The sequence below is a fragment of the Sebastes fasciatus genome, chromosome 4, assembly GCF_043250625.1.
Source record: "Sebastes fasciatus isolate fSebFas1 chromosome 4, fSebFas1.pri, whole genome shotgun sequence".
Classification (NCBI taxonomy): Eukaryota; Metazoa; Chordata; class Actinopteri; order Perciformes; family Sebastidae; genus Sebastes; species Sebastes fasciatus.
The window spans coordinates 30,392,625-30,408,186 of record NC_133798.1 but is presented as its reverse complement, the minus strand read 5'-3'; the positions used below and the strand labels follow the sequence as shown (position 1 = coordinate 30,408,186).

The 15,562-nt window shown below is 39.5% G+C and overlaps 1 protein-coding gene across 4 annotated transcripts; it reads left to right on the top strand.

Moving 5' to 3' along the window:
• Nucleotides 1-2,855: 2,855 nt before the first annotated feature.
• On the top strand, nucleotides 2,856-15,359 carry iqub (IQ motif and ubiquitin domain containing). Of its 4 annotated transcripts, XM_074633531.1 has the most exons (16): nucleotides 2,856-3,169; nucleotides 3,578-3,688; nucleotides 3,956-4,066; nucleotides 4,328-4,438; nucleotides 4,719-4,829; nucleotides 5,529-5,663; nucleotides 5,966-6,133; nucleotides 6,792-6,967; nucleotides 10,368-10,526; nucleotides 11,378-11,588; nucleotides 11,675-11,850; nucleotides 12,897-13,067; nucleotides 13,629-13,805; nucleotides 13,881-14,129; nucleotides 14,274-14,459; nucleotides 15,051-15,359. In XM_074633531.1, the coding sequence occupies exons 1-16, from the start codon at nucleotides 3,001-3,003 to the stop codon at nucleotides 15,246-15,248; spliced, it is 2,619 nt and encodes an 872-aa protein (XP_074489632.1). In that variant the 5' UTR covers nucleotides 2,856-3,000; the 3' UTR covers nucleotides 15,249-15,359. The 4 variants fall into 4 exon arrangements, with proteins under 4 accessions (XP_074489632.1, XP_074489633.1, XP_074489634.1 ...); XM_074633532.1 differs by lacking the exon at nucleotides 3,578-3,688; XM_074633533.1 differs by lacking the exons at nucleotides 3,578-3,688; nucleotides 3,956-4,066.
• Nucleotides 15,360-15,562: the final 203 nt, after the last annotated feature.

Genomic DNA, 15,562 nt, shown 5'->3' with positions numbered 1-15,562 from the left:
GCTACGACACAATGTTCAGGTAAAATGGGCCAAAATAAAAAAGAGGGCAAAACAGTAATTTCAGCTGAAATCATTTTAATTTAACAGTAAATGAACACTTACTATTCTCTTTGGTGTCATAGTAACAACACCATAAATACATTTCATGCAGTTAAAAAGTTGAACAAGTCAGCTATTTCATTGAGTAATGCAAAAAAATAACTGATCATGTTGTATGGGTGTGTGTTTCTGCACACTTGTGCATGCTTGTGTCAAACATTTGTCGTAAACGTAAACCTTCATCATCATCATCATCATATACATACAGGAAATTTGACCTCTGCATTTAACCCATGCTAAGCATTGTAGGAGCAGTGGACTGGCGTAAAGCGCCCAGAGAAAATAAAAACATCTTCGACAAAAAAAAAAATCACCAAAATGCTTAAACATCACATGTAGCTAGGTCTTGACATCTCATCTAGTCAGGTCTTGTTAGGTCTTGTCCTGCGTTCCCTTCAAACACTGTCTGCAGCGTATAATTTAAAAAAAGATTATTAAGATTTTCCTCGCATACATATCTAGACCTATGAACCTGTTTTGCAGCCTCAATTTCTGTGTAACTTCTGTGTAAAAGTGTGCGTGTATGTGGCCCTTTTTTTACATGCTAACAGACCGTTGCTATGGGCACAGTTCTGATATCGGACTCTGGCGGACTGTTTTTGTGTGAAATTATTGATTTTTTAAGTAAGTAGTAATGTGCAGCATCGCCCTGTTAGGGTTTATTTCACAACAATGACCAGCTCGCTGTACATTATCCCTTACATATCAACATCTAATGGTAAACCAGATCAAATGACAGCACAAACAGGAACTTGAATAAAAGTAGCAACAGTGTTAATTGATTTCCAATAATAGATATATACTTAAATACTTGACAAATCTCCCTTTAAGGTACATGTTGAACAGATAAAAAATGTGTGACTTATTTGAGATAATTCCGATTAACTATGGACAATCATGCGATTAAATATTTTAATCTATTGACAGCCCTTGTTTTTTATTGTTTATGTTTAATCTATTGTACTGTTTTATCTGTGTTTGCCTTAGTTTCGTCTTGCTTTTGTTTGGCTTCAATGTTTTGCTTTCTGTTGTCATATGGCCTTGTATCCTGATTTTGCTTTGCTTTGTCTGTCAAAGCACTTTGTAAACTCTGTTTTAAAGGTGCTACATAAATAAATGATCTAATTACATCATATTTTCATACATCTTATCATGTTGTTATGTAACAAACAGTTTCATGTTTCACCACATTCCCTCCCAGATCCCAGATCAAAATGCTGTCCACATCTATTAGCTGCTGTGTTTAAGTGTCTCCGTGTGAAACAGTGTGAGTGCTAACAGGACAATCAGACCCCCTCCCCCCAGATAAATGAATACAGGTTTACAGCAGGGCCGGTCCTTTGTGATCTCCGGGGAGCCAGCTGATGTCCAGCTGCAGATTAGTTGAGCTTTACAGGGGCCACCATGTCGCCTCCTCTGGCTCACAGACTGAAATAGCAGCGGTGCAGCTCAACATAAAGCTCCCATACTGTCACTGTAGAGAGAGGGAGGCTGTAAAACTACTAAAAATAAGATTCTTACACGGACGCAACCAGGTCATAAAGATTTCACCTGTTAAACAGTATTTGAAGTTGTTAGAGGTAATAGGCACAAGCATCCTCGGCACAGTGAAAATTACAATAATAACTACTGTTAATATACTAGTAGTAGTGTCTCTATTAGTTTTGCTACTGCAGGATTATTTAAAGGAATAATTCAACATTTTGAACAATTTCTTTGGTAATTAATGAATAACAACACAACTTAGCAGCAGTCTCATTTCAGGTCTTTTACTTGGACAAGGCCAAGCAGTAAATGCTTCTTCTGTCTGTGGCCACTTGTACTGTCAGTGTACAGTTTGGAGAGATTTTTCTTTCATTTACATTTTTTTTTCTCCTTCTAAACTTGCTAAACTCCTCCACCAACACGCCAGTCCTTACACATCCGGTTGAAATCCACCCAGGTTGAAAGATTTGGAAATGTTCTACTTCAAATCCTTTAGAAGATAAAACTATAAGGATTTAAATGCTCCAAATGTCAATTGTGTAACATTATTATGATCCGACACACTGCATATGACACTATTAATAATCAAGCAATAGCTACTGCATGCGATGCTAAAGTGCTTGTAATAAAATAAAGGTTTAAAATGTATATTATTGTGAATCCAACACATTTTGTCACCTCCATCTGGTTCAAATTCTAGCAGTGGATCATATTTTATGACATCATTTTATGTTTATGCCATGTAAAAGTTCATAAAGCTGAAATTAAATGTAAATGAATGTTAAAATTTAGGTTTTATTCATTTGAACGTTCAGAATTAATCAAGATTCAAGATTCAAGATTCAAGCCCTTCATTGTCATTGTTTAAAAATTAGATTTCGACAATCCCATAGGTGCTAAAAAAGATAATACAATATCAAATATAAAAATATAATATGTATATTGATAAGATGGCAGTTTTGACACAAAGTGTCCGTCAGATAATTATATAATTATTGCAGAGCATCATATAATTATTGCACAGTGATCAGCATGTAATCAAATTTATTTAATTATTTTTTTCTTTATTATTATTTCTTTGTTTTTTTTTTCTTTATTATTAGGCTAGGTTATGTATTATTTATTTATTATTATTTGATTGCAATTTTCTACCACCTTGTTTCTTATTATCAGAGATTTCAATCAAACTTCTTAAAAGAAAAAAAAAAGAAAAAATAGAATGTCTACACAGAGTGACGTTTGTGGTTGCTATAGCAACGTGTAAACTCTGGCGTTGTCAAGGGAACCAAGCTACTAACGTCTGACAGACAGCGTTAGCTCCGCTTTGCTAACTCAACATCTCGTTTATAACTAAAGGACAATAACAACAGACACGAGATTAAAGAAGAAGATAGCTAGCTAACTGAAGCTGCCGTGATGTCGGAGCAAAGAGAAAACGAAGAGGAGGAGGTGAAAGAAGACGAGGAGGAGGAAGACACGGAAACAAACCTACAACCAGGTGGAGGTGGAGCAGAGCAGCCGCCAGAGGACGACAGAGAGCCGGGGAGAGATGGAGAGGAGCTGCAGGCTGACGGGCCTACCACAGGTGAGTCCACTTTGACCACAGGTGAGTCCACTTTGACCACAGGTGAATCCACTTTGACTACAGGTGAGTCCACTCTGACTACAGGTGAGTCCACTCTGACTACAGGTGACTCTGGTGTAGCTGTCTGGTGACACACTACTCTGAGTCAAACAATCTCAAAGACTAAAGACCGAAGAATAATTAAACCAAACAAAGTTTTAAATTCAGAGGTTAATATTATTAACACTGTGTGATGAAAATAGGGATGATATACTTTGGATTTTTGTGTCACAAGGCATATACACAAGGGCCTGAAAGCCACAGCTAGAAAAAAAAAAGGTTTTCTTCATCTAATAATTAACAGGTGTCACTTTCATTTGTAATTCTGATGTGTTTTATGTGTTAATCTGAACCTTCTGGACTGTGCAGATGTGTTGGAGGCTGCAGAAGAAGCTGAAACTCAGGCCGATCTGCAGGATGACGCCGAGCCGCTCAGAGATCCTCAGAAAACAGGAGATGTTGGAAACTCAACAGCAACTGGTGAGACTCTCAGTCAAACAATCTCAAAGCTCCTGCATCTGATATCACTAATCAAACCAAAAAAAGTCTTAAATTCAGAGGTTAGTATTATCAACACTGCAGGGATGATTTACTTTGGATTTTTCTGTCACAAGGCATATACACAAGGGCCTGAAAGCCACGGCTAGAAAAAAAAAGGTTTTCTTCATCTAATAATTAACAGGTGTCACTTTCATTTGCAATTCTGATGTGTTTCATGTATTAATCTGAACCTTCTGGACTATACAGATGTGCCGGAGACTGCGGAAGAAGCTGAAACTCAGGCTGATCTGCCTGATGATGCCGAGCAGCTCAGAGATCCTCAGAAAACAGGAGATGTTGGAAACTCAACAACAACTGGTGAGACTCTCAGTCAAACAATCTCAAAGATCCTGCATCTGATATCAAGAATTAAACCAAAAAAAAGTTTTAAATTCAGAGGTTAATATTGTTAAATAGGGATGATTTACTTTGGATTTCTCTGTCACAAAGCATATACACAAGGGCCTGAAAGCCACGGCTAGAAAAAAAGTTTTTCTAGATCTAGTAATTGACAGGTGTCACTTTCATTTGAATTCTGATTTGTTTTACATGTTAATCTGAACCTTCTGGACTGTGCAGATGTGCCGGAGACTGTGGAAGAAGCTGAAACTCAGGCTGATCTGCAAGATGACTACGAGCCGCTCACAGATCCTCAGAAAACAGGAGATGTTGGAAACTCAACAGCAACTGGTGAGACTCTCAGTCAAACAATCTCAAAGATCCCGCATCTGATATCACTAATTAAACCAAAAAAAAGTTTTAAATTCAGAGGTTAATATTATTAACACTGTGTGATGAAAATAGGGATGATATACTTTGGATTTTTGTGTCACAAAGCATATACACAAGGGCCTGAAAGCCGCGGCTAGAAAAAAAAAAGGTTTTCTAGATCTAGTAATCGACAGGTGTCACTTTCATTTGTAATTCTGATGTGTTTTACATGTTAATCTGAACCTTCTGGACTGTACAGATGTGCTGGAGACTGTGGAAGAAGCTGAAACTCAGGCTGATCTGCAGGATGACTCCGAGCAGCTCAGAGAGCCTCAGAGAAGAGAAAATGTTGGAAACTCTACGGCTACAGGTAAGACTCTGCTTTACAGATGTAAAAGCTTTATGTAAAAACTGAGAAATGATACAGGATCAAAACACTGAAAGTTGTGATGCAGCCTGATGGGATTCATTTTGTTTATCTTCCAAATGAAATTCTGTTGATTTCTCTATGATCGTTTATCTGATTTTGGCTCACTAAGACTGATCTGTTGACGGTGTCTCACAATTCCCAAATCCTTTTGACACAGATCATTCAACTTCATCTTAACTAAGTTTTAGATATTTTGCAGAGTGATAAAATAAACGTACCATAACAAACGAATGCAGATCATATACATGTATTCTGGGATTGGCAGAAAAGGAAAGATGTGTGGATGAAGTGTAGGCAGTGAAGTAGCAAAGATGTGCTTTGCTGTTTCTAGATAACCTGACATGAATTATACAACATGAGGGTCAATATCTTGTTAAAGTTTTATTACAAAGAAATGTCATTAGATTAGGCAGAGGATGCACACTATCAATATTTATGATGTGTAATAAGTCGCTCATTTTTAATATTTAATGAAAAGATGAACTAATTATAAAATCCATCCCAATGACACTAGTAAACCCACGTTATAAGTAATACAACCTTTGTTCTTTTTGTATCAACCTTATGAAAAGCAAGTTATAAAAAACACAATATAAAAAACAACAGTCTGTGACAGAATGTCTCCGTGTGTGTTTTCAGTGAAGGTGGTGCTGGTGCCAGAGGGTCATGTGATGACCGTGGCCTTCGCCATCGGCCTCAGCATATTGGAGCTGAAGCTTCACCTCGCTGCGGAACTCCGAGTTCCTGCAGAGGTGCTGCAGATCTCTCTGGACGGTATGTCTGTTTCTCTACTAACAAACGCTGGGCCTTTTGAAGATAATAAATCCCAGCCTGACACCTGTCAGAGCAGACAAACACACCCACTACTTAGTAGAACATTACGGCCCTGTTCAGACCTGGTATTAACATGCGTCCTCAGTGATCAGGAGAAGTGAGATCGGATCACAAGTGGTCACTGGAGACGCATTCTAATGCCAGGAGAGTACAAGTACCTTCAAATTGTACTTCAGTACAGTACTTGAGTAAATGTACTTAGTTACATTCCACCACTGGTGGTCGGTCTGTTTGTTTTCCAGGCAGATTGGTGGAGGAGCAGCTGAGCCTGATGGAGCTCGGCGTCCGGCCTCACGGCTCCACCCGGATGGAGATGAGCTCCACCGACCCGACCACCCACCCACTCCGTCCTCTTCGCCCCCCCGAGCACGACAACATGCCCGACGTCATCACCGTCCGCGTCCAGACAGGTGTGAACACGCTGCTCTCTGCACTGTCCTCTACAGACTGAATGTGAGTCTGCTGCATGTGGAAGCTGCTGTTTGTGATAAAATAACGAGATAAACTGACCATTTATCAGTGCTGTTTGTTTAATCTTTCTGCCCTCCAGTGGTCAGAAATCAATTTATACAGCTCTGTGTGTGTGTGTGTGTGTGTGTGTGTGTGTGTGTGTGTGTTGTGTGAGATTAAAATTAACATTACATTTTTAATTATTAATTAATCAATTGATTATCAATTGTGAAATTGAATGATCTTTTTCTTTTTCTACTTTTATGTTTATTAATTCATAATTGAAATACTAATGTAATGAATCAACTAGTAAAGTATTTTTTAATTTATTAATTGATGAACATTGTCAAATGATATAATTATTCTGGTGTTACTCCAGACTCCATAGCACAAAATGACAAAGAAAAGGAGATGCATAAAACAAATGTATAAATACATACATAACACTAGTGGGGTGAATATAAACATAAACTAAACTTAAGCTAAACTATAAAAATCTTTCCCATCACTTCTTTTTTTAGGATATTTAGGCCACACACTTGACAACAGAAACACAACAATTTACTGAAAACTGACGACAGACTTCAGCTCTCTGTAAAATGACTCTCTGACTTCCAGGTGAGGGCGTGTTCCAGGAGGTGGTGGTGGAGATTGAGCGTCCCCCCCAGCAGAAGGCCTTCCTGGGCGGCTACAGACACCGGCTGACGGGGGCGGAGTACCACAACGCTGCCATCCAGACCCTGCCCAAGAGGATACCTGACAGAACAGTGGGGGTCTTCAGCCGCGACACACAGGTACAGTACAGAGCTCCACAACCAAGTGACAGACTTTATTTAATACATTTGTTTGCAGACTGAATTTAGTACGGAACAAAAATAATAGAAAATTATGATTAAAAGCTCTTTTAAACACATGAAACCACACAGCTGGATGTGTGTTTGTGTGTGGTGCATTTAAAGGTCACTCATTACTGCAAAACAGCGTTCTCATTCAGGCACGAGACAGAACATGACTTCATGTGCAAATTAAACAATCTAATTACAAAGAGCGAGGGACAGTGTAAATGAGCGTCTTGAACCAGAAGACAGGAGACGAATGGTCACAGTTACACGTCTCTGGTGAGCGTTAGCTTTCATTAGTTTGATTCTGATTGTGCTCTGCATTCATTTATCAATATAAAGAAGAATGTCAATAAAAAATTTTTAAAAATGACATTTTATTTGAGAAATCATTTGGGAATACCATACTGGGGGTTCTGTATGGTAAACCCTGTTAACTTCAAATCAACATAGAGGTATTTTATATCATTGCTGATCATTTGCCAAATCATCCATCACTTCTCAGATTGATTTCTTTACTTCCATGCATTCTTATTTCTATGAAAATCAACATGCAGAGACTTCCATCATTCTGTCACAGTCAATGTCAGTTCAAATTAATGTCTGGAACTTTTGTTGCTGCCTGAATTCAAAATAAAGACCGACATTCAAAAAGAACAAAGCCTCGACCGAGTAACAAAACAGAGTAAAACGATGTTAACAGTAAGAATGTGGCATATTCTTCATGCATTTTTTAAATAAAAAACAAAAAACAAATCATGTTTGCTTCCTCAGGGAGAATCTTCAGGATCATTTTGTAGACTGTGATTCTGCTCTGCTGTTCAATTGTATTGTGTTATATTTAGAGCTGCAATGATCAATAGATTAGTTGTTAACTATTAAATTATCTCTCATCTCATCTCATCTTCAACCGATTAAACTATTAAATTAATTAATAATTGATTAATTGGTTTGAGTAATTAAAAAAAATAAATCTAAATGATCTGATTCCAGCTTCTAAATTGCAAATATTTGAATAAAAATATATAAAATATATAATATAATACAATATAATATATAGAAAATACAAATGTGAAATCTTTACCCTTCTGTGACAGTAAACTGAATATATTTTAGTTGCAGACAAAACAAGACATTTGAGGACATCATCTTGGGCTTTGAGAAACACTAATCGATATTTTCGATTAATCAAGAAAATAATCGACAGATTAATTGACAATGAAAATAATCGTTAGTTGCAGCCCTCGTTATGTTGAGAGGTGATTCTGATGATAAAGATTTTTAAATCGTGGGAAATCCTTCAGCCTTAATCAGAGAGTGATCAGTGATTTTTCTTCATGGCTGTGGTGTGGTTGGGTTTCAGTATGTGTGAGGGCATCAGATGGATCTAGTGTATGACTCACTCACCTTCACCTTCCTGCACTCACACACACATTCTCTCTCTAATCACGGTGGTTGGCTCATTACAGATGTACTTCCATGAAGTAATGAGACCTCTGTGTGTGTCTGTTGCTCTGTGGTGTCGTCAGCACTGTGATGAGATGACCTGTTGGCCCACCGTAAAGACTGTTTACACATTGTTGGTCTCATTATGCTCTCTTCTTTCTTTCTTTCTTTCTTTCTCCCTGCTCTGTTTAGAGCACATCATACATCATCCTACAGTTGAAATAGGACTTTTTAAAAAAAAAATTGTTATAAATTTGGGAATCGGGACACGTTTTCGTGCCTTTTTTCTAATCAATTCCCTTAAAATATTCCTCAAATTGTAGAAAAAAAATGAAAAAGAACCAAACAAATGAGAAACATAATACAAAACACATCTGTAATGGTGGTGGCGAGTCGACAGCACAGTGACCTCTGACCCTTGACTTTGTTACTGTACAGTAGTAAACGGCTGGTACATTCTGGTCTTTCTTTCTCAACACGCAATACACACAGGAGTCTATAGGATCAGGTTACACCAGCTTTCACAAATATATATATATATATATATATATATACTGTATGTATATACAGTATATATATATAAAGAGGGTAAGACGACATGAGTCAAGCCCATCTCCTCAAAGACAGTGATGGTGGGGTTGCACTCAGTTGTTCACTTGAAAGGTGACAGAAATAAAGTTGTTTGAAGAATGAAAAGCTTGAGAGAGATGATGACCTGGCCCGACTGTCATATTGTTGTACACAATGCCATGTTTCAGACGCTATTAGACCAACTTTATGTCGAGCACTTTATGTGAAGCAGACTGACGCCTTTAGGATTTGAATGACGTGTTTGCTCAATGAGGATCAGTTTTTCTATACTTCCCTGTCAAAAAATGTATTAAATCTTGTTAACCTGAATCTCTTGCTAGCATGCATCCGATTTGCAGACCTTTATCACAGCAGACACTTTGAAAAGCACAGGTGGAGAGAGCTGATTATATTAATGAAAGGTCAAGCTCTCTGACTGGATGTTTCTCACAGTGATGCTGTCTGAGATTCATCGCTGACTTCCCTCCTAAGGTTGTTATGGACACCGTCTGTGACCTTTGACTTTCTTTTTAATGAATCAGATTTTTTTTCAGCTCAGTGTCTCATTGATTTCATCAGGAAATATTCATAGTGTTTAAGTTATCAGTCAGCTGACTCTCTCCATGGTGAAATAACTCTTTTGGTTGCTAGTCATGTCTGTGTACTTGGAACCGACGTATGTTATACAGTTGCACTTTAGCTAAATGCATGTAACACGTGTGCACTGTCCTTTTGGGCTCCCTGAGATGGCTCCAGACTTTAAAAGGTCATCAATAATTAAAGGTTTGACTGAGACATTTAGGGTACTTGAGCATCATCAATCTGTGTCACAAGGCTGGGAAATCTTACACACCAGCTCATCTGGCCTCCAGTGAACATTAGTTTATAGCCTGAAGCCTCTGGATGTTCACAGCCGTCCTGCTTCCCTGCATCACGCAGATCATCCATGTCCATTCCTGCTTAGTCCAGTGTCACTTATACTATACACCGTTAGTTCATGGTATTGGGGCTTTAATAAAGCCTTGAAACAGAAACGTCAATTAGAGCAAAGAAAACTGGTGAGAGAATCGGTCTGCAGGGCAGGAAGCTGATCCCTCCTCAGACAGAATCACAACACGTACTTAATATTTTCAGTTTTAGCTCATATGAATTTGACGTTGGTTACCTGTATTAGGTGTGAGTTCAATTCTTACAGAGATCAGCAACCAGGGAAACTCAGCGATCTCAGATCCCTCCAACTAAAGGATTTCATTCTCTTTTTAAAATTTTGAATGTATTGTTATGAACGTAATTATAGAAAAGTGTCCATGTTCAGTCTCTGTCTCTGTGTCTCTGTCAGACAGTAGATCTGAAGTCTCAGGCCATGCAGTGTCCGGTCGACGTCTCCACCCAGATGACCGGGATCGGCTGCTACGTGTCCTGTCTCAGCGACAAGCTGGTCATCGCCCCCGGCAACTACATCACTGCTGACAAGTGTCATGACAGGAGGCTGAGAGCTGTGGGTGAACACTGAGTTTATGTGTGATTATAATGCATGACGTCTTTTTTATAAATAATTGCTGGTCTTTATATTCCAGTTAATATAGAAATTGGTCAACATGGTATCATCTTCTTGAATATATTTGGAACAATTTTATGGATTTACTTTTGTGTCTTTATCATGTAATCAAACAGAATAGATTTGAGGGGAAAACTTTCCACACTGCAATCAAAAATGTTCTATTGCAAGTCAAATAAATTTGTGATTACGAATGTATTAATGCAATTCCAAAAGTTTTTTTTAGCAAATCCAAAAGTTTTGTTTGCGAATCCAAAAGTGTTTTTTGTAAATCCAAAAGTTTTGTTTGCGAATCCAAAGGTCACGCCAACGAGATTCTGCTTAACATCAAGCAAAACATTTTGATTTGCAAACAAAACTTTTGGATTCACAAACAAAACTTTTGGATTCGCAAATATAAATTTTGATTCACATTAATACATTTTTATTGACAAATTTATTTTACTCGCAATAAAACATTTATTGATTGTACTTTGGAAAGTTTTGCTCTCAAACCTTTTCTGTTCTGTACACAAAAGTAACTCCATACAATTTTAGGCCAATTTGGACTGTAGTTTTTAAATATCTTGCTCTGGATTAAACTGTTGTACAGATAGACAGACTTTATTGTCTACTGGAGCAAAAAACGGAGTCAATAAAACAAATAGAATTGATTGATTAGAATATTGTGATAAAATAAAATATAATAAATAAAAAGTTTTGCTTGTGCAAGGATTAAATGTGGTCTTTTTTTGTTGCTCTGTTCTGCTGTAATGACCTGCTGCTTTCCTCCTCTCTTGTCACCCACCCAGGTGCTCCTTCTGCAGTCGTTTGTTCGCCGCTGGCTGGCCCAGCAGAAGGTGGACGGGCTGAGGAGGGGTCGGGAACGGCGGCTGGCCTGGCTGGAGATGCAGGAGAAGAGGAGAAGGGATGAGAAGGAGGAGCAGCTGAGCGATCGTCGCAACCGCTGGATCAACCCGCAGAGGAGGGAGGACTTCAACCTGCTGTACCACGCTCTAGAGAGTAGGCTGAGGAGGTCTCACTCTGTTGTAACGCTGTGTGACGATGTTGATGAGTAAGTATGTTCTAACAGTTTGTGTGTGTTTCAGAGTGGAGGCGTGAGGAGGAGCAGCAGATCAACTCGTCCCTGCGAGGAGCTGAGAGGAAGGCAGCTCTCTACACGCTGCTGGAGCAAGAGATGCAGCTCATCGCCGCCATCGGACGCCATCACATCGCCTTCCAAAACAATAACTACGACAAAACTGTCAGGAGCTACCTGGAAAAGGTCAGAGGTCACTGCTCCTCAGCCCCCACTCCAGACCAGAAATATTCTATGTTCGGTTAGAGATCCACTTTGTGATGATGTTGGCGTAAGGGCAACTAAAAATATTTTCACTGATAATGTCAGTAGAGTAACAGTTCAATTATCAACGTTTATATACTAAAACATTTAAAGCACAGGAGAGTAAAATACTTTACTATTGCAGCAGTTGTAGTGATATCAGTAGTAGTTGTGGTAATACCAGTATAAGCAGCGGAATAGCATCAGTCGTAGTAGAAGTAGGAGGAAGAGTATTAGTATAAGTAGTTGTACTGGGGCAGTAGTTGTAGGGGTAGTATGACTAGTAGCACGGTAGTAGTGGTATCAGTTGTAGTTGTGGTTATACCAGTATAAGTAGCGGGAGTAGCAGTAGTAGAAGTAGTAGTAGTAATGGTAGTAGGAGGTGGAGGAAGAGTATGAATAGTGGTACTGGGGAAGTAGTTGTAGGGGTATAACTAGTAGCAGTAGTAGTGGTTGTAGTAGTTGTGGCTTACTACTACTTCTACAAGTTATAGTAGTATTAGTAGTAGTAGTAGGAGGAGGAGGAGTAGTAAGAGTAGCAGTAGTTGATGTTGTGGTAGTTGTGGTAATGCCAGTATCAGTAACAGGAGTAGTTTAGGGGTAGTAGTAGTAGTATTAGAGGGAAGAGGAGGAGGAAGAGGACGAGTAGACAGAGGAAGAGTATTAGTAGTACTGGGGAAGTAGTTGTAGGAGTATGACTAGTAACAGTAGTATTGGTTGTAGTACTTGTGGCGTACTACTACTTTTATAAGTTGTATGAGTAGTAGTAGTAGTAATAGTAGTAATTGTAGTTGTAGTAGTAGTCATAGGATTGTCAATAATATCACTATTATTTGCATTAGTAGTAAATTCAGTGGCAGTAGTAGTTATATTTTCAGGTGTAGTAGTAGTAGTACAGTAACAACAACAACAGCAGTATTATTACAGTGCCGTAGTACCGTTAGTAGTACCGTCAGCAGTATTACTCACAGTGTGGCGGTGTGTTTCAGTGTGCAGCGTCTCATCGGTGGCGAGCAGCAGACGGTCGACTGATGGAGATGGACAGTCAACACGCCGTCAGAGCCAGAGAGCTGCGAGATCTCTACAACAACATCAGCCTGTCCAATGACAGCCGGGGGCAGAGACTCCACGACCTGCTGACCCTCAAACACACTGTCATGGTAACACACACACACACACACACACACACACACACACACACTGCTGTCTGACAAAAAATATTAGAGGAAAATACACACTCTCTTTTTTAAAGATACAGTGTGTAGGATTTGGTGGCAACCATGGAATAAAACGAAGGCGCTCGTCTTCAGGTGAAAAAATATATATAGTGATTTTATTTTCTGAGCACAAAACAGACCAAAGCGTATCGACTCTAGTCGAAATACCCAATGAATACTAATAAGTAATATTCAGCAAACTGAACAAAGGAAAACAATATACAATAAACTAACAAGTTTATAGCATTTCTGCTACTAGAGCCCCCGAAATGTTATAAACTGTTCCTTTAACATACAAATTCTTTATGAAAACATATTAAAAACACTTAAAAATAGGAATTGTAACACCAATAGTGTTGACAGTACCCTTCAAAATAATATATATCTACTTAGCACACATTGGATTTCACTGAAATTTATAACGCCCTGTTTGTACGTCATAATAATTCTTGTTATATATCTGTTATTGTTAGTAGCATAATTGTTTTTATCCTTGTTGGACAGGAGCATGTGTGTCGGCTGACCCGGGACATCGTGGATTTGATTGACAGGGAAGTGGACCTGTTGACTCGGGGAGTGAAGGAATCCAATCTGGAGGGGTTGAGGAAGAGGATCTGTACTCTGTTCCTCCAGTACATCAAAACACCAGCGTTCAACCCTGAGGTGATCAAGCTGCTGAAGGTGAGCAAAGAGCCCTGAACTTCGGACACTCTTGGATATAAATTGTGCCTCCATATAATCTAAAATCTTTTCCAGGTTCCCCAGAATCCCTCTCAGCTGAAGAACGACGTGTTCCTCTGCCGGGGCTGTCAACGCTACCGACAGTCCTCCGACTTCAGCCCGTCAGCCAGCGCCCATCTGATCGGCAGGTGCCGGGACTGCACCGGACTCGACAACATAGCTAGATTCCGCGATGACTTCTCCTGTTATAAATACATCCTGAGTAGGCTGAGAGCCGACGAGCAGCAGCTCAACAAGGACGCCAAGATTCCCTTCCTGCTGCAGGTGACCCGTTTTATTGATTGATCTCAGTCTTCTGCTTAGACGCTAATAAGCCTCGAGAGGATTCTTTCTGTTTGATGCACAGTTTGTTGTGATGTTTTTATAGTGCAGGTACCCAAACCCTGACGTCTACATATGTGTCCTCAGGTGGAGGACGTGCAGTACCTGGTGGAGGTGGTCTGGGCGTCCCGCTCAGCCCTCCGTGCCAGCAGCGACCTCTACAACCTAGTGTTTGTCCGCTGGGAGCGTGATATGGACTGGAGCCCCTGGAACTGCATCCTGCTGTCCAAAGAAGAGACTGCAGCTCACCTGGAGTTGGAAGACGTCCACAAGGTCTGTCCAAACATTTACACTCACAGCACACATGTTGACCTCATCTCCAGCTGGTTTTAAAAATTACATCTGATCACAGGCCGATGCATTTCCACCTATGAATGTTCTTGTTCTCTCCGTTCTGCCGGCATTGTGACGGGATCAAAAGTGTCGTAGTTACTGTTGAACTATCGCCAAATAAGGAATTGTTACCTTAAAGGTTCACTTTTAGATTTTGTTGTACCTCCCAATAATTGAAAGAACTTTTCCAAGAACCTTGGAAGGCCGAAGGCCGGTTGCACGAAGCACCTCAAGTTAAGGTTTTCTTTAAAGTTCGAGTTAAGGGTTACTTAAAATAAAATCAGTTGCACTTAACACCCTTTAGTATTCTCCTTAAGGTTTCTTTAAAATGTTCACTTAAGTATTTAACGTTTTTTCCTTATGTTGGTCATATATTTAAGCAACCAATGTAATGAAAAAAAAAATAAGGTACCTCTGACTCTCTCTTAACCGCAACATGGCCATTTGTCTGGTCAAACAGTAAAAAGAACAGCTGTTACGTTTGGACTCCCGCTGTTCCATAAAAAGCCTCCCTCCTGTGTGTGTGTTCAGGCGTATGAGGCGACGTTCCTCCACAGGATCGAACACAAACACACGTTGGCTCGCCGCCACTTCAGCCAGATCCCCGTCATGGCCGAGTACATGGACTCTCGGACGTCCGCTGCCCTCGGCAACCAGCTTGTCTCCAACCCCATCACCATGGCGACAGGCAAGCACACCATCGACACCCCACCGGCCTCAGTTCATTAAGAAACACCCTGTGGTTTTCTTTCTTCCGTCACTGTTTCCTCCCTTGCTCATATTGTCACTTTTGAAAACATTTTGAAATCTCAAATAAAGTTCATGATGGTTTTAATTCTGGTTTTGACTTCTCAATCTTTTGTTTTCCAACAGCTTTGTAAATCAAATGGTCCAGAACATAAAAATAAATAGTCCTTGGTTTCCAACTCATCTGGTTTAAATAACCAATTTCTTTTCTTCTTCAAAATATGACTTTTGGTATTTAATTTTACAGTTTGTATCCACCAGGATATGTTGCCCGTTGACCTCTCCCTCCGATACTT